Here is a 26993-nt window from a genome sequence, read left to right on the forward strand (position 1 = left end):
GCGCATATATGCCCTATACGTACTCGGCTTAAAGCAAACACGGAAATACATTTTAACAGCTAATTATGGTTATGGTTACAATAGTAAGTTTTGATAATTATTTACAATACATTGAGCGTGTGAACAAGATCATATAATTTTAGAGCTGCAAAAAAAGTAGAAGCTTTACTATACACTATAATTATACTACTACACTGCAAGTAAGGACAAGTTCTATAAAGCTAATGGCTAGACAAGTCTCGACACTTTCATTGACCTGCCTTTGTATTCTAGGAGGGCCTTTTAACAAATCCAAATAATCCACTACCAAATGCTGTGACTTTTCCCAATCATATTTACTTAAAAAAAACTGTGGAAATGTTACGATATGGCCACGAATTTGTCGTATCAAATTCCATTTTGATTTCTCAGATAAGGAATTCGGTTTATTTTTCCACTTTTTCAAATCTTCCTCATTAGTGACGGTGTCAATTGGAACGATTTCTCCCTTAAACACCTCTTCATATATCTGAGTATTTCGGGCAGCTATTTTCGTGAGACTTTTACGGAAATGTTGACTAATCGGATCACTGACATCGATATCAACATGCAAACCTTTTAAAATCCCGAGATGCTCCTTAATGAGATGGCAACGTAATGAGTGAGAGAACTCGCCTACTTTATGTGAACTTCCGTTCATTTTTACAACAATCATTTCTTGGTCTTCAATTATCACATTTACTTCAGAATCTCTGTATCCAAGCATGCTTCGATCATTAATATTTGCTGAACCAATGATTGTAAGTCGGTCGTCAACAATCATCACTTTGCTGTGCACATAAATCTGCTCGGTAGTGAGAATGTCATTTATTAAGTCATAGGTACGCAATCCATAGACACTGATATACTTCTCAACAGACACATTTTTAACGATTAACTTTCCAAATAGGGATTTCACTCCTTTGAAAAGTGTGAAATAAATTTTTTGGGTTTGTAATTCGAGAAAATTAGGACTGGATAAATTGCTCAGTTCACAGAATTCTCCAGGAAGATCTGATTTCAGTGGCAACACAACCATCACATGAAAGTCCTCATTGTTCTCATCAGCTCTGACTATTCTATCAACAAGACTTTTTTGGATTGTATTTTTAATTGTTGTGTCATCCTGTGGACCAGAAACAAAAAACTGGTTCTCTATGTAAATTGAATGGTTTGATACGTTAATAGCATGGAGGTAAGCTTTCAAGATAGAATTTTCCAGACGTTGATTTGCAGACCAGCTTGTAGCAGAACGAACCACTTGAATCTTTGAGTTCCTGGTACTCGGATTCTGTATGCGATGAATAACATTTGGACGATGCTCAGGGAGCTTATGCCTAGTCCGGATTGCATTGAGTCTTTGAATAAAATGATTTGCAACATCCAAAGCTGGCTCTCCGTTAAACATACAAGATGCATCATGCCAAGGCAGTCGAGAGGAATTGGGGAAATCTTTGTCTGTTAGCCTATGATTAGATGTATCCCATCGACGTAAAGCTAGGTCAATTCCACCTACAAAGGCAAGACCTCGATCAATAACGACTAGCTTCTCGTGATGACTCCAACGTACAGTATTCCTGAACCAATCGTGAGGATGATGAAGGACAGTTATGTTTGCATTCACAAGTACATTAGCATCCTTATTCCCGAGTTTGAGGACATCAATTGGATCGTTGTAGAGCAGAATATATATCTGAACACCTTCCATTGCTTTTTTCTTAAGGAGCATGTCTAGTCGCCACTCCTCAGTGGCATTGTTGGAATTTGAGCGCTTCAAAGACAAATTATAGCAGAACTCCCAGCCGGTTATTAAAACTTCATAAGTTGCATTGTTGATGCCATCAGCCACTTCAGACATGTAGTCTTTTCCATCCACAAGCCATTTTACCTCATTTGGACCATCTCTTACTGGTGCAAAAGAATCGAATCTGTTAGATCTACCAGTTGGCAACTGAGTTGCCCTAGAGCTATGAGTGAGAAGGCCTAGACTAACAGTTATAAACAAGCACACTATTAACATGATTCTTTCACTTAGAAATTGATTGTGGTAAATTTCTGCATTTGGGTGTATGATATGAGGCCAGATGATGATGACTAAATTAACCTCCTGAACGGCTTCATGGCGCGGCAAAGCCCAGAGGAGGTGCGAAGCACTTAACCTTTGCTCATTAGGTCTCTAATTGCCGTTGTGTTAATTGCATGCCAGTCTCGTAAATTAGCCGCCCTTCCTAAGTGAGAGACCTAGGAAGGGCGGCTGATTCGTGAGACTAACCAACAAGCTGAAAGACATCATGCAAGACAGCCTGGAGCAAAGAGCTTGCCATCAATAGAATCATGTCAGGGAACACTCCAAAACAACCAGCTATAAGAAGCCATCATCTATGAGAAGTTATATCCAGGACCATGCATGTACCACAGCAGAAGAGCCTGAGGCCTCCTTTTACAATGTATATACGTATAAAGTGGACCGTACATGCATGCTACATGCAACAAAGGCCAGCTATTGAGAAGCCTGGCCAAAATCTCATCCGCCCTGTGTTCGACTGTGGGAAGGAGCAGCTCAATACTTGACTGAAAGTGGTCGCAAAGCAGCTAGGCTAAACGCACAAGTTAGTTTTATTCTCTGTGTTACGTTTTAATAATCCACTCTCGTTCACACAGTTAATGTGCATGTGACGCTCATTCAACTCTAAAATGATCTTGTTGTTGCCAAACCAGTTCAAGATACGACAAGAAATGAAGATTTTGATGAGCTCGAGCATTCTTCCTCATTAGTATTCACACCTGCAAGTGAGAGAGATCTTTATAGCAGTTCACTCCTGTGTACCGATGGTTAGGCTCTTGAATCAGCCGCCCTTCAGGTAGGAAGGGCGGCTAATTCATGAGACTGGCATGCAATTAACACAACGGCAATTAGAGACCTGATTAGCAAAGGTTAAGTGCTTCGCGCCTCCTCTGGGCAAAGCCCAATGGCAACAGAGTAGGTAAAGACATCACAGCTAAAAATGCTAATGTCTCCCCTAGAGAGCCAGCTAGTGAATTTGTGCTTTATTGGGGTCTGCATTAAACAATCCACCTTGTTATCGCCTATAAATTAAAGTGTCACTTCCTTGGGCTCTATATAAGTGTTAATTAACAGGAATGCATGAATAATAATCATTGGTGTTAACTATAATTATATTATTGTGATTGCCTCCTTTTGAGACTTGAGAGGCAGTTCTATTGTGTTGGTTTCTCTATGATAACTATTGGCCCGACAATGCTGCTATTGAATGGCAGTCATGGTACCCCGGTAGTGGGGTATGAACCTATAGTTAAGTGATGAGCATGATGGGTTAACTCTACATCAGAACCCATTCGTAACAAGCACCTTTCAGGTGCAACATTTTAATTATCATACAGAAGCGATCTAGGTGATTGTTTTGTACACCAACTGTTCATTTTGGACCTAAATCTATGTGCCTGGCCTTTTTACCGCATGCAGTTAGCTTGTTTTTAGGGAAGCTAAGCCTTAAGAGGGGTTCTAATGCCTTATCACTAGCTATTATAGTACTTGTACTTCACTCCTTGTATACATGCAGGCCTCGATTGTCAGTAATGATTTCAGAAGAACCAGATGTGCATGCTTCTCGAGATTACGAGAACGCAACGGAAAGATGGAATTATTCTACTTGCTTATAACTATAGGTATTTTGTGATTTATACTCATCATTAGGCGCATAATTTTTGCGTTAGATTGACCCTTGAACCTAAAACATTATACAGTGGAACCCCTCTATAACGGATACCTTTGGGAAACAATGTTTTGGCCTTTATACAGAGGTGGCCTTTGTTGAGAGGTTGTTTTGTACACAAACTGTTCATTTGGGACCTGGGTGCCTGGCCGTTACATAGCAGCTGGCCTTTATTCGGAGGTGGTTGTTAACAGGGGTTCCAACTGTAGTCGTGAAGTTGACCTATCTGTGAAATAAATGGTCCTCGAATACTTCGCTGTACTGGTAGCCATAAATTATTACAGCTATAGTTAGTAAGATACACTGAATGCAGATGTCTCATTATCTATATCCCATAACCTTCACTATCTGTGGAATCATGACACCATATGCATGCAGGATGTTGAGGTCAGTACTCAGTCTGTACATAGGAGGTCAGAGCCAAGTGGTATGACCTGCATGAGATTGAGCTGCTGGAGTCCAGTTGGCATGCACTATACCTTGTGATGTGAGTTATGCTATATGCAAAAAAGTTATATATAGCTAGTATATACCATGTAATTACTAATCTTGTTTATTGAGTATAATTATTATGTCCTTTCTATGACTTTTTTTAGTTGTGGACAGCCTCATCAGGGGACCGGACCCACAGGAACACATTATGCCTTTCCTGCATGTAGCCTTGCACTGTAGGGTGTCGTTAAGTGGAGACTTGGCTTGATACAATATTAAAAGCCAAAAGGGCGTAAGAACTCAGTCATCTTTGCACAATTCTTCTATGTAACGGATTACAACTTCAGAATACAAAATAGTATACTGTTTAAATTACTGGCAGTATCCACAAATACACGGAACGGATTGAATTACCTCCTTTTGGGGGTAATGTACGCGCATGCGCATATACAAGGTATATCAGGCCGCCTTTCTCTTCACGGCCTGGAATCGAGGATAGATTCCACTGTCCTATATGCAGTCCACTATATATACTCACACTGTCACTGACCTATACATGCAGTCGATGGAATTATATAACAGCGGGAATTTACAATGGAATATAAGTGTATCTATATAGTAGTGTATAGCCTTGATTTTCCAAGTATTTGCATTGACCTGAATTCCTATACATGCACTTATCAGCCACTATAGTGGGTATGTTGTGTAAACAATCACTAGCCATTGTTATGGTGGTGTCCCTTCTGGTGAGAGAGGTATTTGCTTTTCACAGCACCTGTTTACCAGAAGCCCAACTGCAAGGTCCCACATTGTATAGGCAGCAATAAGTTGATTTAATGTGTGTAACTGCATGCAATCCATTGCAACAGCTTTAGGTTAAGGTGCAATGCATACATGCTATTAAATAAAGATTGTTTACCATGATTATAAATGAGCTAGAGTCTAATTTTCCAACATATGGCTGCATGTGCTCATAATTATAATTAGCTATTCATATGAGCAGTATACCTGAGCTATATATAAAGGACAGTTTTGAGTATTTAAATTGCTCTGTCTATTTTGTTGAGGTATAATTATACCCTACTGCCTTTCCTTTTATTATTTGTTTATGTGCATGCATGCATATCACATAATACACTTATTGATTGTAATTTTATAGCTCATCACTGTAAAGTAAATTACCATATGCCCGAGGCATGTATCGTATATTCAAATTTAAGGCAACATTTTTTTACACAAACATAAGTATAAACGTCGCCATTTTTGGAGATTCATGAAGTCTGGCTAGTTGCATCTAAATGGAGTGTTATAATTATTATGTACATATAGATTTACATGCATGCATTCAAATGGCTATATGCCAGAGTACGTATATAATAAAATAATAATGACTATACCGTATTACTAGAATATTTTGCGAGTGAAAAACCTTTGCGAATGAACCAAATCAGCAGAAATTTTGACCCTTTGCGATCTGCGTTCTGGCAAGGATCGTGTGTAATAATTTAGGTTTTGCGATTTTATTGTTGCGAATCGATCAACCCTCGCAAAGTTCGCATATGTTTGATGCTCGCAAAACATTCTAGTAATACGGTATACTATCCAGGGCTACTATACAAAACGTGCCTCAGAACAGCAGTAAATAATACTTTAGTGTCAAGTTATGGAGGCGAAACAATTGTGTATGACTGCATGCATGCATGCATGCAAAGTTTAATCAATTGTCATATAGATCTACATAACGTGACAGAGAAAGAGTGTCATTAATAATTATGTTGATATTTGATAGGTTTAAGAGTATTCATTAGCTCACATGCAGAAATGATGCAGATGCATGTGGGCTGCACAGCATGACAATGATTAGAATGGTCAAATGAGGTAACAGTATAAATTATACAGCCTCTTATATACATGAAGATTTTGAGAGCTCACTAGAGCTATACTGTACCAGTGTCTATGCACGCGTTGCAACTATTATAAGGAGCACTGTGAGTGAACTAGCTGTATTATAGCTGAATCAACATGAAGATAAAATATGTATTGCAGATCTTCAATGCATGCATGCATGATTATACTGTAACGATTTGCTCTGCAGCTGAATGTGTAATGTATGTGTAATTGTATAGAGTATACTTCCATGCATGTTGTCTTAGTTATAGTAGACTAGCAGCTATCATTATGCATTATATTTCTTTGTTTGTTGTGTTTCTCATTTGTGGCCCTGAAGATTATTATTATTATTATTATAAAAGTGACACTATTATATAGGTGGCGAAGTGTGTGTATAATTATAACTAAACAACAGTCCATGCACCGTGTCACGTGCATGTGTGAGGCGAGAATTGTTCGTCAATATTTTGTCCCCTGCAGATACAATTCTGTAAGAAGGGGGTGATGTCTAGGAAGATTACAGTCAATGATTTGAAGGTAGAAAAAGAAGTGACAGATGAGCAACTGCGACAGAAATGTGCTATTGAGCATCTGAAGGATATTGCACCAGATGTCGAAAGCTACAAAAAATTTGCCAAGCACTACGAGATTCCCAAAGGTGAGCTAGCTGATATCACTGATCCCTTGAAATCTGTTGTCGAGAAAACTGAGGCTGTGGTCCTGTGGTGGAGAGAATTCAACCCGGATCCTACATACTTGCGGTTTGTAAATGACTGTCTCAAGCTTAGGGAACCCAACCTAGCACGTAAAATGTGCAGCCTTTGCAAAAGTACGTTAGCTATATAATTATAGAGTGCATAATTATTGTGCTACTATGATATTATTGTTTCTTTGACACAGCAGGTGTTGAAGAAGATCCTGAGCCAAATTCAGGTAACTAACTCTACAGCAAGTATTGAATTCATGGTTACTGTTTTTTTGCATGTCTCTGCGCATTCAAGCAAGGTATATATATGGTAGTGTTGTGTGCATGTCGCCACTGTTGTAGTGCTACTTACAATGAAAGTGCATGCAGGTGTTAGCCAGTAAATTTGCAACACTCTTTTTGACCATTCCTGGTTAACAACTACCAAAATATCTACCCCAAAATGTATTAAATACCTTTCATATGATAACATTTTAATTGTTATGTGAATTTAACTGTGACCAAAAAGCCACCTAGTTTCTATTGCACTGTATAGAGATTGGGTCATGTATGAACTATTTTACTGGTTAAAATAAATAGTCAGCTAGTTAACCTACACAACGTGATAGTAAACCATGGCAACAATGTTATCATCCTGGAATCGATACACAATGACAATGAATAGCCTTAACCAACCTAAATGCTAGTTGTTTGCCCGTTCGATAAAAGCGGCCAGGATCGAGGCTACATTCCTGCTAGCCACGTACCCAGGCTGATTTGTTAAGATAGAAAGAACAAATTCTGTCTGCATGGGATGAGGCTACATTAATCCTGGATGCAAAATAGCTATAATGCATGCAAAAAGTATAATAGTAGGTATTTTCGAGGCTTTCGAGGATTGACCCTCGAACCTAAAAAATTGAGTGCCTCAAAATAATATGAAGACCTTTCTACTGTAGTGGTGTGGTCATTTGAACCTATAATTATTAATGTGTAAACATGCAGCTTTCCACCGAAGCATCAGCACCCACTGTATTTGGTGATCTGAAACTCACCTTTAAATCTTACAGATACCAAAGCCAAAGATTCCCCCTATAAATCTGCAAGCAATTCTCCATCTTCTTCACAGCTTTCCAAGGTACACCTGACTGTATACTTATAAGGTTGCTCGTATCATAATTATGGTGAGCCTTTTGTTTCAAAATGGCGATACAAAATACCATGTGTTGGTGTCCCAAACTGGGGAAGGATAAATCGACTCGATGTGTTTTATCAAGAGTTCATTAGGAAGAGTACGCAACTCTACTTAAAACCATAGGGGGCGTTTCTCCAACCTTAAAACCAAGGGGGCGTTTCTCCACAACCTTAAAACCATAGGGGCGTTTCTCCAACCTTACCTTACGTTGCAACCACATGCTGTTGTATAAACAAATTTGCAATGAATAATAACATAATAGTGATGATTGTGATAATTATCACTAATTTACAACTGCCAGTAGGAAAGGCAATGAGTTACTAATTTTATTCATTGCCTTTCCTGCTAGTTGCGTTACTACAGCCAGTATATCTATGACGTAAGATTGGAGGAATGCTTTTTGTGTACAGTCTATTGGAGTTGTGTACTCTTCCTAATGAACTCTTGGTTTTATCAACTCGATTTTATTGACTTCATCTGGTAGGGATCGACTCGATTCCAGGTCGCTGGGGGAAAAGGCGAGTTTCGAGGGCGGCCTGATATGGCTGTACTCTAGCAACGAAGGCGCTAGGTTCAGACAAGGCTACAGGCACGCCTATACAGCAGCTCAGAGTAGCTCAGATGGGGACCTTCTGAGCCTGAGATCACACAGCAGCTACTTGCTATGTTTCATGAACTCAAGTAGACAAGCATTTAGTGATTTAATTACTGTGACCCAGCACAAGTAAGCTGCTGTGGCCTTCTGCAGGCGTGCCTGGAAAGTCAGCTACTCTGACCTGCTGTAGGCGTGCCTGTGGCCTCAAGAGTCTCAGTGCCTTGTCTGAGCCTAGTGCCTTTGTTGCAAGAGTACGGCCATAGATAGCCTCGATATCAAGCCGCCCTCTAAACTCGCCTTTCCCCCCAGCGGCCTGGAATCGAGTCGATCCTTACCAGAAGCAGTCGATAAGATAAAACACATCGAGTCAATCCTTACCAGATGAAGTCGATAAAATCGAGTCGATCCCTACCAGATAAAGTCGATAAAATCGAGTTGATTTTTGGGACACCAACACATGGTATTTTGCATCGCCATTTTGAAACAAAAGGCTCACCATAGTATGAATGCTATATGCATGGATCAGATGTATCATGCAAAACTATATACCCCTGCAAATCATACTACAATTATTACGCTATATACATTTTCTCAGTTATTGATCTTGCATTCAACCACATGCAATTCTAGGTAGACTTCCTAAACCTTGCATGCATGGTTATACATAATCCTATACATGTGCAGATAGAGGGGATGCAGATATTTTGTACCACTGACGATGAGAAACTGGAGCAGATTGACCAAGATGATGCCTCCAACATCCCAACAGATGCTCAGGGTGGGGTAGCACGACTCCACTTACTGTGGGATGTGGAGCAAATTCCTAAGCTGAAGATACATTTCTTGAATGACGGCATTCTTAAGGACGATCACTGGAAATGTGGGAATGCGGGTCTCTTAACAGTTGACACTATCCTGGCTTGGGCTGCTGTCTGGAATAGCCATGCTGACAACTACCCACAGATTGCTGAGGGACTAGCAACAAAGGAAAAAGCCCATATCCGTGTGGAATTTCGGAGTATGTTCAGTTTCTATATATACACTGTATTGTAGCTCTTGGTTCTATAGCTCATTGAATTTCAGCTCAATGTAATATTACTTATTATTATATAGGCCATAGTCATGTATGTGCTTTAAGTGTTTGTTGTTACAGGGAAAGAGATCTCATGGTCAAAGGTTGGAACCGCAGCCACCTGGGAAACTGACAAAAAGAAACCAACGATGGTGCTCAACTTGTATGGCATGACAAAAGCTGACCAGAGAAGCATGGTAATTCACGAGTTTGGCCATGCTCTGGGCCTGGATCACGAGCATCAGCGATCCGACTTCTGGGATGTGTTAAAGCGATTCATTATTCCAAAAAGTGATATGGAAGATGGAGTAAAGTGCAAAAAAGCTTGTCCCGCTGTGTTCAGATCCGACAATAACGATGCACCGTCGTATGGATCTGAATACGATCCTGACAGCATTATGCACTATTGGTGAGTGGTACTGCGGTGCTATGTGGATCCAGATTAGGTCTAACTTACGTAGATCAAGCTAGGGACTAAAACATAATTATAGATCTGTCCAGCATCTGTAGAGGCCTAGGTTCTATTCTACCTACATACAGGGTTCCACATGCATTAATAATGCGTATAGCTATAGCTATAGTGATACAAAGTTTATTTCTTGCCCAATTAATATAAACATGCATAGGTTTGACAGGAACTGGTTGCTACCGAAGTATCGAAAGCGAGCAGATGTGGCCAAGCATGTGACAAATGAGCGGGATAGGAAGGTGCTGTTTGGAGTTCATGACCGTGACTACCACAATGGGCGGCAGGCAGAAAATCCTTCCAATCTTGACTACGAAACATTGAATGGAGCGTATGGTACTAAAGGTGAATTTTGGTACTGCATGTAGATGGAGTTGATGTAATGATTACAGGGCCATGCACCAGAATTTAAGTACCGTATAATCTGGTTAATAAGCACACATCAACTAAGGCCACACCAATGTTTCACGGATTTTCCGGGTCATATTTTTACAGAATGTCCAAAAAAATAAACCAATTAGTGGTCCAGGTCAGAGGTCAGAATAGCCACGTGATCTAGCAAAACGTTACAACGTTTTGCTAAAGTGACTTTTTGTGGTGTGTTGTGACTCTGTTTGTGGTCAAATTTTTTTCTTTTTTTGCCTGCCACCCTGGTCTGTTTTTGAGGATTAAAAGTCCGTGAAACATAAGATCAATTTGGTGTGACCTAATAGGTGCATACTGGTAAGCAGACCATGCGCCTTGATAGAAGGCGCATGGTTTTCTGCAAAGTTCTCTGCCCAACAACTGGTCTCCACACTTCTTTATAGATGTTAAGTCTCTTTCACTACCCGTAGTTGTCTTACTGCTGTCAGATATAACTATAATAGACCTCTTGCAGACAAACGATCCAGCTATAGCTAATGAGGATTTGCTTCATTGAAATGTCATGGGCGTGGTTAATCTCTATAAGCGCATCTGGATAATAGGCGCATAGAGGCTTGCTTTTTTCCCTATAGGCGCATGCGCTTACTATACGCAGGGCCGTAAGAACCAGGGGGGCTGGGGGGGAAACTGCCCCCCCACTCTGAAAACCAGAGGGGCAGAGCCGCCCTGGTTTCAGACAGTGAAATGGGGTGGGGCGGCCCCTCTGCAGAGTCCAACAGATCCACAGTCGTCCTGCATGATGATGATATTATATTTAGTGCCTTTTAAATGCATGTGGTTTGTTGCAACAACACTGCATGTACAGTAACTAAAGTAAGTTGATCCACATGCAGCTGAAATTTATATAGCTAGAGCTCACTATGGCACAATATTCATTCCTTTTCTCTTCAGTACCTCAGCCTGCCCATGATGAAGAAGGTAGGCAAACTAAGACCTTCTTCACGAAGCTCGATAATCCACAGCGTCTATTCTTACTTTATATACACAAGTTGCTAACTGATTCGCTTGACTTTGAAGCAGTTGCTCGTGACTTTGCTTCCAAACACACGTCGAATAAACTATTTTGCTATAGCTTTCACATGCAGATTATTTCATTTATGTCTTTCTCCTGTTTATCTCTGAGAACATACAAAATGTAAAAAGTTCGCCTCCGGCAGAACGGGAGAGGGAATTTCCCCCTCCCGGACCCACCCCCTGCGTCACAAGGAGAGGGGCCATTCCTTTTTCTGCCCCCCCCACCTAAAAAATCTTCTTACGGCCCTGATACGGTACCAACTCAACAATTTTTAGGTCTTACGCCATAATTGTAATATTTTTTCTGCCACTTATAAAAAGACGTGTTTGTGGTCGTCTATATATATACTTTTTGGCCTATAATAACTATTACACGTATGCATATAATTATAGCTGTACTGGATGTATAACTGTCGCAACTGTAAATACAGAGACCAAAAATTGAACTGTAGATCCACCTGTGTACTAAAAGTTTGCACTCAAAACAAAGTGCGCCATTTTGCAAGTGTAATTCCTTTTTCGAGTGCTGCATATAATTACATCAACTATGATACTATCATTGGAACAAGCGAAGCAAGCATGCATGTATACCTAGTACATTGTATCATGGACCGGCACAATAATTGTAACTATTATGCTTTTAATTTGGTACTCTGATTTACCAACTTCCACGCAATAAGCCAGCTAATTTACACATCCAGCTCAGAAAGGAAACAAGGACTCCTGAGGTCACACACAAACAGCATGCAGCTAACTTGATTGCTATATAAGCACTATAGGTTGTTTTTCTTCTTACTGCTTGTATTTGCGTCAAGCAAGAGCCATATCAACTTTTGATTATGTTCTCCTGCCAGACTGTGCATGCACCCAGCTTTTTCGTCATAAAATTGTAGGTTATATCTACTGCTGCATGCATGTGTGTATCATTTTTGGCAGCAACATTGTAAGATGCTGAACTTTCTCATGACAATTATATACAATGGCTACACCTTCTAAGATATCAAGCAGCTAGCATTTATCATGCCAATATCGATTGGCTATACACCTTCGAAGATATCGAGCATGCAACTAGTATTATTGTGCAGTTGCTCGATGCACGTCAAAATCATTATAGGCTTATAGCTACTTCTCTTATACATGCACACATCATAATTATAACCCAAAATCACAATTCGCTCATGCTCGCCCCAAACATGACTGTATTATTTTGGGGGTTTTTAGTGGGAATCTCTTATAAGACATGCTCATGTTCATTGATTGGAATGCACCACTCCTCCTCCTTAGCAGTACATGGTTCCCAACATGGTGCCCCAGTGGCTGCTACTGCAAGTTTTCTACAGGGTGATCAATCTGGTGCACAACCGGAAGGTGAGTAGCACCCATGCACACATTAATTAATGGACTAAGTGTGACAATTAGGCTTTGTGCTATTTAATTGTTTAGTGCATGCTCAGTTTATTGTGGCGAAATAATAATGTCTCTATTACGCATACAGATCCTATAGCCTTAAGTCATCGCAAAAGAGCTTTGGCATCAGATAAAGAAGTTGAAACTCCTTCAAAGCGTTGGAAAGAGGATATCGGTATGCTTTATTTTCATAATGAGTTTATAAATACATTGATTCAGTGAACGGCTTTGGCCACACACACTAAAAACCATTTGTTTCTCAGGCACGCCTGCATGCTTACTCATTAAAAAAACGACGTATAATTGACCTTTGACATTTTTTATGCGATGATGTGAGTTTTTTTATTTTTATTATGCTGATGCCCTGTCAAAAATGTGCATTCCCGCATCCGATTTTAAGGAAAAGGCCTGAAAAACAAGTGATTTAGCGTGGGAAACAACTGTTAATTGTATACAGACACAAAGACATCCAGTTATGTATATGAGTCCCAACTTTTATATTAACAACACAACATAACTCAGGAGAGAAGGTGTATTATGGACAAATTGCAGCTTATTAATAGCTTAGAAATATGGGGTGGAGCCCCCCCTTCCTACGCCACTGTATAATAATACATAAGTGCAGATGATTAACTGGCTATATATAAGTACATCATACGATGCTTATGTTTATACAATAGCATTGTCATCAGTCGAGGGGCATCCTAACAAAAACCGTCCTCCGATCCCATTGTACTTACTGGAAAGGATGTTCAAACAATTTGTGTGACGTTGGTGAACGCATGCAATAATTGGTTCAATTTGGGATTGGCTCTTGGAATGAACTATGACCAGTTGGAATCTATCCAAGATCAATTCCGTGACAATAGTGGTCGCCTAACAAAGATGATAGCCAAGCGTCTTTCAGTCACTGATCAAACAAATCCAATGACATGGTCTTACATCTGTGAATGCCTAAGGCGTCCTACAGTAATGCGTTATGATGTAGCAGAAGCAATTGAAAGAGAAAAAGGACTATAAATATAGCTATATAAATTATGGTAGAAATGAGCTATATAAAATTAATTATGGTAGAAATGAATAGTTGTTTAATAGGTTGTTTAATAGTTATTTATAATTATAGCCATTAACACAATACTGCATGCATGCTTAATTGCACAGTCTTGTTTCTATATTATTTTATTGACATACCAGATACCGTATATATAGCGGGTATATATTTTCAAGAGTATAAATGTTCGTGGTCTTTGCGGATTAAGTATGTACCGCAGACATTTATAACCGCGAATTTAATATTGCATGCATGTATGCTGCTGCTGCTCCACGAAACTTAAATCCGCGAAAACCTTTCTAAAGGCATTTCCGCGAAAATTTACACCCTTGAAATATCGTGGCCAGAATATAGTTTATATATAGTTCGTATGCGCATATGCAACGTGCATTACGTTGTATCATGCATGGCCTAGCCTTCTCCATAGGCCTCAAGGAAAGAAGGAGCTAGTGCCTCCTCTACCGCTAAGGGGTACGTCGGCACATGTAACTTAGTATGCTGGTTTGAAATTGTGGACCGTATATCTATAGAACACTATAATTATAGAAACCACATGTACTACAAAAAGCAATGGATAGATTTGTGGCGGTAAGACTAGGTGATGACCAATCGTCCTCTAGCAAAGCTACATGTAGCAAAATACCGTGTCTTGTAGATAATGTTGGGTCTATACTCTCTCTCTCTCTCTCTCTCTCTCTCTCTCTCTCTCTCCCTCTCCTATATTCCCCTTTCTTTTGGGTAGGAAGCTTCCCCCCCCCCCCCACTAGATGAAACCCTGCCTGTGCGAGGGGTTGTCCAGATATGTCTTCAGGGAAGGCCGTTCTCTTGTGCGATCCTCGATATCTGAATATATCAATCGGTATATATAGGCCTGTGCCGAATTTTCAAATTTGTTTACCTATTTGTTTACCTATTATTCTTTTCACTTCATCAGCCTATTATTCGTATTATTTCAATAATTATTATGATACATAATTTATACTGCATACACACAGCAGCGAAATAATTATTATAATTATAGCACCATTTCAGCAATGAACGACGAACAATGTGTGAAACTAGTTGGGTGTGGTCCGACCTTCCGTTAGGGTGGGAGGTTGGGTTGCAAGCTTATCTTGGATTTGTTCTGCCACTATAGTGGCACCATATCAGATTGCAGCATTTTGCATGTGGTTGGTTACACTTTCTTGGTTACACTTTCGTTTGTATCTAGTTGCAAAACCCGCATGCAGTATCCTTACTATGCTGTGGTTTAGCCACGTCACGAAGTCAGTTAGCACCTATGCACTTGAGTATAAAAACAGTGTTACATATAATTAGTGTGAAACCACATAATTAGATTGCCAAATCTATTTTTGGGGCTGTGCTTAATTTCACAGCTTACTACAAACACTTATCGCCACTTAGAGCACCACTATAATTATATATTTGTGGCGCAGTCAACACAAATATAAATTGGCCAGACCCTATCAATTAATCTACTTGACAGTTACAATGCAGCAGAACAAATCCAAGAAGCTTGCAATCTGACCTACTATCCTAATGGACGTTCGGGCCACGCCCAACTAGTGTGAAACTGCATAATTAGATTTGCCAAATCTATTCTAGCTAAGCAGGTGCGGGCTGGGGCTGTGCGGTTTCACAGCTTACTGACAAACACTTATCAGCCACTTAGAGCTCCACTAACATATTTGTTGCGCGGTAAACACAAATCTGTATGGTGATACCCTACTCTTGAATTGTGTCTGCATGGCTTTCGCGAAACTAGATTAGCATGAGATCATAACTTAGAACTACAGTGGAACTTCGATCCGTAAAACTTGGCCATTATAGGCCACTATTAATGAAAGCCATGCTTCCGGTCACCTCCCTAACGGCTTCTCTAGCTCGAAAAGGCTGTATGGACGAGCTACAGCTAAGTTTTCATGATTGTGCCAAATAATGCTGCTACGCAATGGTCAATGGTTGAAGTTTCCTGTATTCAAATTGTTAGAAGATATTTGCCAATCCACTTTTTTCTCTTCCTCTATTCTTTGGTACGGTGGTTCACCACAGTAATACTGTGCTCCAAGGTTTTGCAGCTAAGATTTCTATAATACAAACAGCTTTCTTCAGGTAAACAGCTCTAGCTATTCCTTTCAATGTCATCTTAGATCTACACGTGTTATAACTTGCTTGCACTCCAATTTTAATAGAGTATAGATTCCAGTAATTTCCAATGACTTTCTACTCACTATCCTATAATAACTGATGACAAATAACATAATTATGGGCAGTTGACTAGCGCAAAGACCAAGTGGTACAATATTGCATTTGCTTTGGGGTTTTTTGACACTTCGAATGGAATTAAAATATAAATATCGTGTAAAAACTGGCAAAGCTAGCACTCGATCTCCAGGAAATGCTTAAAAATTGGTTAATATAGAGAAGCAGACCAACCTGGGAGAAGGTGTGTGCTTCTTTACGCTCTCTAACTGTTGGAATGAGTGTGCTGGCAACAATTAATTACACGATGTCATAAATAAATACAGGGTGTGCTATTAATTACCACTCACTAGACTTTGATCGTAATTATGACTGTAGGTGCTCAGAGTGAACCTAAACTTGTTACCAGAACTGAAGAGGCAACACAATCTGGTCGAAAAGGCGGAAGAGATCCACCTGCTAGCAGCCCAAAGAGAACAAAAGCAGGAAAGATCGAAGGTGAGCAAGTTCTCATGAAGATTGGCCGCGAGCTTGGAGACCAGTGGATGGATGTTGGTGTGGCATTAGGAATGAAATTCATGGACCTTAAAAACACAATTGAAAATAACCCCAAAATAAAGCACCACCTCAAACCAATGGAGATGTTGCAGAAGTGGCAAAGTAAAGCTGGTGACTCTTTTACGTATGCAACACTGGCGTCAGCACTGGAAGAAGTTGGCCTCGATACTTGTGCACAAACACACTGTTATGAACAATGATAGATCTATAGGTTGACAACCACTTTATTTTTGACAACGTATATATGTTACGGTAATAATTATTTTACACTATTTCTTCATGCATGGTCTATTTCTAGCTAGTAATGATACCAGCTGAGAGCATTAATTTGCAAAACTTTTCTCTAAAGTCCGTATAAATAGTCCCTAAAATATCTCTAGGTTATTGGATTATGGGGGAATCTTGGGTGTTAGCATCGTTGTCTTTGGTCACTCTCCTTCTTGCCTCATGCATGCAGGGTATACTTACTTACTTAGTTTTTTCCATACAGTTTCTGTATGAGCAAAAGGTAGTAGAAGTGTAAATATGTCATTGTAATAGAGTTTTGTTAGGTGAGAATGAGCACGCATGCAGGTTCAATTCTTGGGCTACATATAGTATAGGTCCATAATTGGAAGCACGTCCAATTTAGCCTTGAAATTGACGATCTTGCACCCCTATAATGCAATAATTGAGGAACGTAGTAGGGAGAAAGAGAGCCTGCATCGTAACCAACTCATGGTTATGTTGGTCGTGTTTTACAGAGAGTAGTGATGCCAGACTTTTTTAGCATGCATGTAGTGGCAGCATTGCCGAGGCCTCCAGTGCATGAGTGACAGTAAAGGAGCTGTGCTCCACTTCTCTTACGCTCGTTTCTTGATATTTTCGTGCTTTCTATATAGGTGGCAGATAGCTATAATTATATATTATATATAGATGACATTCGACTTAAAAGCGGCATGTGGATTAAACGTATAATGTCAAAACATTTTCTCAAAGCGGCTTCCCCAAAAGCCGTTCGCAGCGATGTCTATAGACGAGCGCAACCTGCTACTATGGCGGAGGCACCAGAGGAGGGTTCACCAGTAATGGGTTGTATAAGACTAAGTCTTGATTGCTATGCTCTGTACTGATCCAGTCATGTCATACATAACTTTTGATGTTTTGTTTGTGTTCTACTTATCGGATTGTTGATTGCTATATGCTCGTCTACATTGTAGATCTACAATAACATGCAGTACTGTTGCTTTTCAACCCATGCATTCTGTTTCCATTTTTAAGCTCCTCTACTCTATAATAACCGAGTGGCATTCATTGTCAAATTCCAGTATAAAAAAAACAGTATACTTTATACAACATAATAACGCAAACTAATTACCTCTTCTATAACACTAAGCGAAAGCAAAACATGGTGAGAGGCAGCTTGCAGCACTCGTTTTTCCATTATTGACTTCTGTATACGTTTTTACTCCATTATCATGCAGTAACTGTCATTAAGCCACAAGGCTATAATTATGTACTTTTGGCTGAGCAATATGCAAATGGAAAATTCATTGTAATAGATAATGTTAAGAGCTCGCTCTCATCAAATTCTGAGAATTCAGGACAGAAAACTAAATTGTTAGTTGGAGGGCCTTATGCATGCAGACTTCTAAAGTCTTGATTTCCATGATCCCTTGGTGGTGGGTGTGTTATGTGCATGGTTATTTAAAAAATGTTGTCCTGATTAGGAGATACATATGTAGCACCCTTTTGAGATACATGCCTGTATGTACCAATAGCATAGGTGCCAACTGTACAGTCCCGAATTTGGAGACTCTGTCCTGTGTCCCGTCCGGAAATTGCTATTTACCTGAAATGTCCCGAATTTTCAAGGTTGCTGCTCCTGAACTGGGATAATACAGTCAAATATTCTAAAGCTATGCGGATAATTTTTGTTGGTGCAAAATTTTCACACACATTTAAATAATTATTATGCCTGAGCATTACGAGTCCTAGTTCCTTAGTATGGTGGACTGAAATGTTGAAAGTAAGTCACTATTAAATTATTTTTCGAATATTCGTAACATGCAGCTCAGGATAGTGACTTCGTAGTTTTTAATGCTCTTTAATGCAATACGAAATAAGAAAATTTCCACCGTGCTGAATTTTTAGACCACGCCCCATTTAAAAATGCCCCGCCCGCTATAACCACGTTCTCCTTCAACAAACACAGGATCTAAAGCCTCGTTTACACCACATGTACACCTAATCCGGGTCAGATTTTCTGAGTAGTGGGCGTAGTAAAATGACCACTAATTGCATTTACGCAAACATTGGCTGATGGAAGCTATAGGCCTAGAAACACCCACGAACATGTACAACACCTCAATTAGCTCTCTGTGCTTACACCGCTTCTGACACAATCTGCACCACCTCTAGAAGTGGTTGGCTTATTGCGCTAATCCGGACTAGAACGCGGATAAGGGCCGTTTATACGAACGCGGTTAGGTTTAATCAGGATTCCAACCTGGATTATAGGCCTGGTGTAAATGGGGTTTAGGAGAGAGAGAGCTAGTAGAAAAAACTCATACTTATAGTAAACCCAGGAGTGCGAGTTCTATAGGCTATCTCAGCTATCGTATGGATCTCACCTCTGGTGACCAATGCTGCTCAAAGACAAGAAAAAATACAAAGGAGAGCCACAAAGTTTATCCTTCCCCAAACCACATCTACTATGACCTATAAGAATAAAAATACGCATGCACATGGGCAGTAATTGGTCCTCATCTAGAAGTGAATGTCACCAGTTAAGAGCGTTGAGCAGGCGAAAGGATTGCTCCCTACATGCATGGTGGGGGGGACTGTGACAGGGGCGGCTGGTTCCGCTTGGCCTGACACCCATGTTTTGCCCAAAAATCTTACATTAGGTATACATATCTACACTAATTACGGTGTCCTACACACCACTAGCCTCGCTCCTTCACCGGCCTTCATGGGAAAGAAGGCCTGCTATCGACTGCTTGCGCATGCACCAAATTATTGGGATATTTTTACCCGTAAAATTTCCTATAATACTGAATTCATCAGAGAAAAATCTTAAAAATCATACACAGAGCTATATAGCTAGCTAGCTAGAGACAGAGCTGTGTAGGTTTGTTGTACTGCTATTTTTTTCTGATAGAATCAGTAGCAGTAGTATAGTAGACGTTCACCAAAGTTAGTGTTAAAGGCTGCAGGCTAAGGGTAGCTATCAGAGAATGCTATCCGATGAGCTAGAAACCTTCAATAGAACAATCCACTTCCGTTCGTTGTGATGTCATAGTTTTACTGAGCATATACGATGTTATCCAAAGCCCCCAGATACCGGGGGATATTAGCGCATGCGCAAGCAGTCGATACCGGGCCCACTTCCCTAAGTGAAGTGGGAAGTGCGGCCTGGGATCGAGGCTAACACACCCCATGTATGCATTCAGCAGCAAGAATGACGAGGGTGGATATGCCATGCAATGCAAAAGTGTTAGGGCAGGGTTTCAGAACCTGCTTGCTCCTAAACCCCAAGAGGAACATAATTGTTAATAGACAGAAAGACATTCGTGACTGAAATAAGTTATTTCAGTCACGAATGTCTTTCTGTCTATGCATATGTACTCTAATTAAAGGCTGCAGGATGTACCCTTTGAACCCTATGAACTCTAAACTCGTATTCATCGCTTAATGTTTGTATCCCTAGATAAATAATTATGTACATCGCTAGAGTTATAATTATCGCTCAATGATTGTAAAATATATCGCTTGATAAAATACCGCTTGGAATGATCAACAATTTTGAAACAAACGGCTAACCGTAGCCTTCAGCATTAATACTAATAAGTCAGTGCTACATCTACATACATAATGTATTTTGTCCTTAATGTTTTTGAAAACAATAATGGCAGATCATTGCATTACCCACTCCATAGAGTTTCCCTGTTCATAATGACATTGTATTTTGTCCTTAATGAAAACAATAATGGCAGATCATTACCCACTCCATAGAGTTTCCCTGCCGGTTCACAGGCTGTGATAGGTAAAGACATCACAGCTAAAAATGCTAATTCTCCTGTGCCAGATGAATTGAGCTCAGCGCAGCAGAGCTAGCTAGCTACCTAGCTAGTGAAATGTGTACTTTCTGCCAGCATGTATAAATAGTAGTTTCAAATCACATGCAGAGATCATCCCACGTACCTCCTCGCCCTACACGTACGTGTGCATTCACGGCTGTCAGAGCTGGAGTTCTAGTTATATACACATAATCACTAGTACTTGACTCCACAACGCACCACAACCTTGCAAGGTAACATACAAATTGATGTTATCACCTTCGCCCCCACAACTCTGAGCCAATATAATTACTCCCACCCTTGACAGGAATAACCTCGCCCTCTCTCTACCTAGGGATCTCAGACTAAAGACTTTGCGACAGGTATATTTACGACTGTAAATTGATATACAAGGCCATGTTCTGTCATTAGCCAGATGCACACCTTTCTTGGGGAGCAAATAATTCCGCGATTGTGATCGGTTCATTGTGTGTCATAAGTATAGGATATAGTCTACCACACCTAAGAGGAGGATACAATTATGGGGTTCATATCCTCCGAGTAGGTGTGGCATATCTGACTTATACCATGTGACCGCAGCACTATAAAAGGACCTCCCCCTAGCAACAATTCAATCCACGATGCAGACTGCAAAAAAGAACAAGACTATGCGGCCGGATTTTTCAGCCGTCAAAGAGCTAGTTGAGCACCTACAGATGCTCAAGAGCTTCCTTGTTGACCATTTGACGTCCCTTACTGGAGTTCAAGCTCTTCTTGGATAAAATATATCTAAACCGCGCCCATGGACCCATGGAAGCTTAGCCATCTTGTTGGAGAGCACCTTCCGTGTTTTTGCCGTCGCTTTGAGTCTTAGTACCGTCAAGCATGGCTCTTTTCTCTTTGCTTACTTTCTTGAACAAATGAAAAATCTAAAAAACAACTTGAAAAACTGTACATGCCTGGGGCCGTATGCTACCGTATAGCTGGTAATTTTCGTGGGGCAAAATATTCGTGGTTTTCGTGGTTGGAGGTCTGACCACGAATATTTTACCCACGAATGAAGCGACCTTGCCTACCTTTACCTACAATCCAAGCTCCAACCACGAAAATATTATCCACGAAATGTCTCAATAATTATTGCTGAACCACAAATATTTTGTCCCCCGAAAATTACCCGCTATACGGTATATTATATCCTACAGCTGTTGACCAATGAGATCAATTAGTGGTGACGTAAGTGTGGTGACGTAAGTGTGGTATAATTATGTATACCGTATTACTAGAATAAATTTGCGAGTGAAAAACCTTTGCGAATGAGCCAAATCAGCATAAAATTTGACCCTTTGCGATCTAACTATTGCGTTCTGGCAAGGATCGTGTGTATTTACTAGTAATAATGCGAATTTTTTTGATGCGAATTGATCAACCCTCGCAAAATTCGCAAATGTTTGATGCATTCTAGTAATACAGTATAGGCTAGGGCTTCAAGGAAAGAAGCTTAAGGTCATCTCGTGCAGCCGTTCACTACTGTATACTGCCATGCATATGTATAAAGCTTTGCACACAAAATTCATTGTAGTTTAATTGTTGTCTGGCATAACAACTATCATTAAGCTGTTATTTGTGTATGCATTTTCATTAAAGTTGCATTTCCATTATTAAAAGGGACATTAAAGGGACATGCCATTTCTTGGTTATCAGTTGAACTTTGAGCCTATAATTATATTGTAGAGAAATTTTCCTAGCCGGATAATCAAGGTTATCGAGGTACTGGTACTGATAAATTAAACTTTGATTTATCAGTGAGGTCACCAGTACCTAACTACACTGTTCCCTTTGAATACAGTGACTTCATGCATTCATTGTGGGACTGGTAAAGGATCCTTAAATGTAGCAAGCACTGAGGCCATATAAAACATCTAGTGAAATGCCTGACCTTTCATCGATAATTGCGTTGATAATCAGTATACATGTACATAATCTACCCCTTCCCATCTGCTGTAAATAGGAGAGCCATGATTTACACTTTAATTATTTTTTAGCAAGGCCATTTCACATAAAGCAATGGAATGTTAGCTCACCGTTAATAATTATTAGTGTGACGTCATCACGGCTAGGGTACATTTCTGCGCCATTTTTTAACCACTAACAATGAAGTCAATGTAAAAGTACATCAACTTCTGCGCAAAAACCCAGTAAAGAGACATTCCAGTAAAGTTATAAGTTCTCAAGGCTGTTTTAGAGTTAATATGGAACGTGTAACGTGTAAGCCTGGTTATAACTACAGGCAGTACTACAAAAGGACTATACCTTGATATATAAGTGAGTTGCACGGACTGAGCACAATTACTTGTAGTTTATTATGCACCGTTGTGTATGAATACTGAGATATTGTTGTAATGGCCTCAACTAAACTGCAGCGTAGTGCGGATATTACTCGAGGGTAACTTCCTTTCCAATCCCTCTAACTCTTCAATCAATATGCTGTAAAAAAAATCCATGTACAGCAGTTTTAAGCACCTTTGCAACACACACACACAAATGGGTAAACCACAATGTAAACCCACAATGTAAACGTGGACTACATGCAGGCTAGCCTTGAGTGGTTTCTTACCAAATAAAAATTGGCCAGTGTACTAACACAACAACTATAGATCTAGCTATATACAGGGTTGCAGTAATAAGGCCTACTCCACAGATGTGATATATGGAGAATGGTGTACCAGAGCTGAGGTGTGTACTTGGTCTATCTCATACCACACAGAAAAAATAACTAGCAATTTGAAATGTGAACATAATTATTGACAGCAGTGATAGCAGTGGTGTAGGAAGAGAGTTATCACTTAGAGAGCATGGAAAAAGTTTAGAAGGGGAGCTGATACGCATGTGCACACATATTAAAGTGCGCCTGCAAGGGGGTCTTAGGGTAGTCCCCTAAAAAAATTGCATGCTCTGGTATTGATTGGTGTATTTGGTACAATTAAAAGCTTGATCTTTGATTCAATTGAGCTTGGGTAAAAAGCAAGCATGCAGTGTTAGGGGCCTGGTTCCTACTTTTAGTACACCACTGGACTGCATGGACAGTACTGCAGATGTCTCCCATTTGAGTAACCACAATTTACTACAATAGTACATTGTGGTTTTATGCTTGTGTTCATGTGTTGCAAAGGTGCTTAAAACTGCTGTACAGCACATACAGTAACACTTTGTTCTACCTCGTGGCTCTCATCTTCGGTGACGCCAGCAATTGTTGCTCATCCAGAGAGTCAAGTACGACTCCAAACGCCACCTGTCAGGGTTTCATCCAGGATTTTATATTTAGGGGGGAAGTTTGAAAAGAAACCGCACGCACCAGCGCAGAAAAGTTGAGGCCACGCCCACTTACGGTCACCACACCCCCTATAATATAGGGGGTGTTGTTTGTGCCTAATATTAGCGATATACTCCGGCAACTCCATGTAACTTAGTATGCTGGTTTGAAATTGTGGACGTATCTATAGAACACTACAAACCACATGTACTACAAAAAGCAATGGATAGATTTGTGGTAAGACTAGGTGATGACCAATCATCCTCTAGCTCTCTCTCTCTCTCTCTCTCTCTCTCTCTCTCTCTCTCTCTCTCTCTCTCTCTCTCTCTCTCTCTCTCTATCTATCTGAATACGCTCTGAATACGCTCTATATCAATAGGCCTACGCCAAATTTTCAAATTTGTTTATCTATTGTTCTTTTCACTTCATTAGCCTATTCCAATAATTATTATGATACATAATATACTGCATACACACAGCAGCGAAATAAGGCGCTTATAAATTATTATAATTATAGCACCATTTCAGCAATGAACGACGAACAATGTGTGAAACTAGTTGGGCGTGGTCCGACCTTCCGTTAGGGTGGGAGGTTGGGTTGCAAGCTTATCTGGATTTGTTCTGCCACTATAGTGGCACCATATCAGATTGCAGCATTTTTCATGTGGTTGGTTACACTTTCGTTTGCATCTAGTTGCAAAACCCGCATGCAGTATCCTTATACTATGCTGTGGTTTAGCCACGTCACAAAGTCAGTTAGCACCTATGCACTTGAGTATAAAAACAGTGATACGTATAATTAATGTGAAACCACATAATTAGATTGCCAAATCTATTTTTGGGGCTGTGCTTAATTCACAGCTTACTACAAACACTTATCGCCACTTAGAGCACCACTATAATTATATATTTGTGGCGCAGTCAACACAAATCTAAATTGGCCAGACCCTATCAATTAATCTACTTGACAGTTACAATGCAGCAGAACAAAGCCACTTAGAGCGCCACTATACATATTTGTTGTGCGGTAAACACAAAATTAATCTGTATGGTGATACCTTATTCTTGTGTCTGCATGGCTTCCGCGAAACTAGATTAAACTATAGCGCCATTATAGGCCACTATTAATGAAAGCCATGCCATGCCTGGTCACCTCCCTAACGGCTTCTCTAGCTCGAAAAGGCTGCATGTAGGGACGAGCTACAGCTAAGTTTCATGATTGTGCCAAATAATGCTGCTACGCAATTGTCAATGGTTGAAGTTTCCTGTATTCAAATAAATTGTTAGAAGATACTTGCCAATCCGCTTTTTTCTCTTCCTTGGTATGGTGGTTCACCACATGCAGTAATACTATTATGCTCCAAGGTTTTGCAGCTAAGATCTCTATAATACAAACAGCTTTCTTCATGTAAACAGCTCTAGCTATACCTGTCAATATAATTATGTCATCTCTTAGATCTACACGTGTTATAACTTGCTTGCACTCCAATTTTAATAGAGTATAGATTCTAGTAATTTCCAATGACTTTCTACTCACTATTCTATAATAACTGATGACAAATAACATAATTATTGGGCTTTTTGACAGTTGACTAGCGCAAATACCAAGTGGTACAATATTGCATTCGCTTTGGGGTTGGGTATTGACACTTTGAATGGAATTAAAAATAAATATCGTGGAAAAACTGGCAAAGCTAGCACTCGATCTCCAGGAAATGCTTCAAAATTGGTTAATAATTATAGAGAAGCAGACCAACCTGGGAGAAGCTTCTTTACGCTCTCTAACTGTTGGAATGAGTGTGCTGGCAACAATTAACACGATATTATAAATAAATACAGAGTGCATGTGCTATTAGTTACCGCTCACTAGACTTTGCATATACCTGATCGTAATTATGATTCAATGACTACAGGTACTCAGAGTGAACCTAAACTTGTTACCAGAACTGAAGAGACAACACAATCTGGTCGAAAAGGCGGAAGAGACCCACCTGCTAGCAGCCCAAAGAGAACAAAAGCAGGAAAGATTAAAGGTGAGCAAGTTCTCATGAAGATTGGCCGCGAGCTTGGAGACCAGTGGATGGATGTTGGTGTGGCATTAGGAATGAAATTCATGGACCTTAAAAACACAATTGAAAATAACCCCAAAATAAAGCACCACCTCAAACCGATGGAGATGTTGCAAAAGTGGCAAAGTAAAGCTGGTGACTCTTTCACGTATGCAACACTGGCGTCAGCACTGGAAGAAGTTGGCCTCAATACTTGTGCACAAACACACTGTTATGAACAATGATAGATCTATAGGTTGACAACAACCACTTTATTTTTGACAACGTATAATTATACGTTACGCTAATAATTATTTTACACTATTTCTTCATGGTCCATTTCTAGCTAGTATAATGATGCCAGCTGAGAGCATTTGCAAAACTTTTCATAAAATAATAGTCCCTAAAATAATTATCTCTAAGTGGAACAAGGTTATTGGATTATGGGGGAATCTTGGGTGTTAGCATCGTTGTCTTTGGTCACTCTTTCTAGAATGTCTCTGTACAGGCAGCTATACTTCCCTGGTAGCACAATCCTTCTTGCCTCAGGGTTACTTACTTACTTACTTAGTTTTTTCCATAGTACAGTTTCTGTATGAGCAAAAGGTAGAAGTGTAAGCATGTTATTGTAATAGAGTTTTGGTGAGAATGAGCACGCATGCAGGTTTAATTCTTGAGCTAGTATAGGTCCATTGGCAGCACGTCCAATTTAGCCTTTAAATCGACGATCTTGCACCCCTAATGAAATAATTGAGGAACGTAGTAGGGATAAAAAGAGCCTGCATCGTAACCAACTCATGGCAAAGTTGGTCGTGTTTTACAGAGAGTAGTGATGCCAGACTTTTTT

The 26993-nt window shown here is 40.0% G+C and overlaps 2 protein-coding genes and 1 long non-coding RNA gene across 8 annotated transcripts; 2 read left to right on the plus strand and 1 right to left on the minus strand.

Annotated features, from left to right (window-relative positions):
• Positions 1–63: 63 nt before the first annotated feature.
• Positions 64–2109, minus strand: LOC135335643 (uncharacterized). The gene has a single exon (XM_064531201.1). It carries the CDS (start codon positions 2036–2038, stop codon positions 182–184), a length of 1857 nt encoding a protein of 618 aa, XP_064387271.1. The 5' UTR covers positions 2039–2109; the 3' UTR covers positions 64–181.
• Positions 2110–2151: 42 nt separating this feature from the next.
• LOC135337520 (uncharacterized) lies at positions 2152–4559 on the plus strand. The gene is made up of 5 exons (XR_010395155.1): positions 2152–2627; positions 2680–2808; positions 3600–3705; positions 4131–4239; positions 4349–4559. It is a non-coding gene; the product is annotated as an uncharacterized LOC135337520 (long non-coding RNA).
• A 705-nt stretch (positions 4560–5264) lies between these two features.
• LOC135335654 (uncharacterized) lies at positions 5265–26474 on the plus strand. Of its 6 annotated transcripts, none has more exons than XM_064531218.1 (10): positions 5268–6172; positions 6555–6903; positions 6975–7007; positions 7830–7897; positions 9234–9567; positions 9703–10030; positions 10248–10432; positions 12812–12895; positions 13023–13109; positions 26012–26474. In XM_064531218.1, exons 2-10 carry the CDS (start codon positions 6579–6581, stop codon positions 26389–26391), a joined length of 1824 nt encoding a protein of 607 aa, XP_064387288.1. In that variant the 5' UTR covers positions 5268–6172; positions 6555–6578; the 3' UTR covers positions 26392–26474. The 6 variants fall into 6 exon arrangements, with proteins under 6 accessions (XP_064387308.1, XP_064387288.1, XP_064387304.1 ...); XM_064531234.1 differs by lacking the exon at positions 26012–26474 and adding an exon at positions 16569–17020 and having other exon boundaries at positions 5318–6172; positions 12815–12895; XM_064531226.1 differs by lacking the exon at positions 26012–26474 and adding an exon at positions 16569–17020 and having other exon boundaries at positions 5320–6172; positions 6978–7007.
• Positions 26475–26993: the final 519 nt, after the last annotated feature.

This window comes from Halichondria panicea, chromosome 1 (genome assembly GCF_963675165.1).
Source record: "Halichondria panicea chromosome 1, odHalPani1.1, whole genome shotgun sequence".
Taxonomy (NCBI): domain Eukaryota; kingdom Metazoa; phylum Porifera; class Demospongiae; order Suberitida; family Halichondriidae; genus Halichondria; species Halichondria panicea.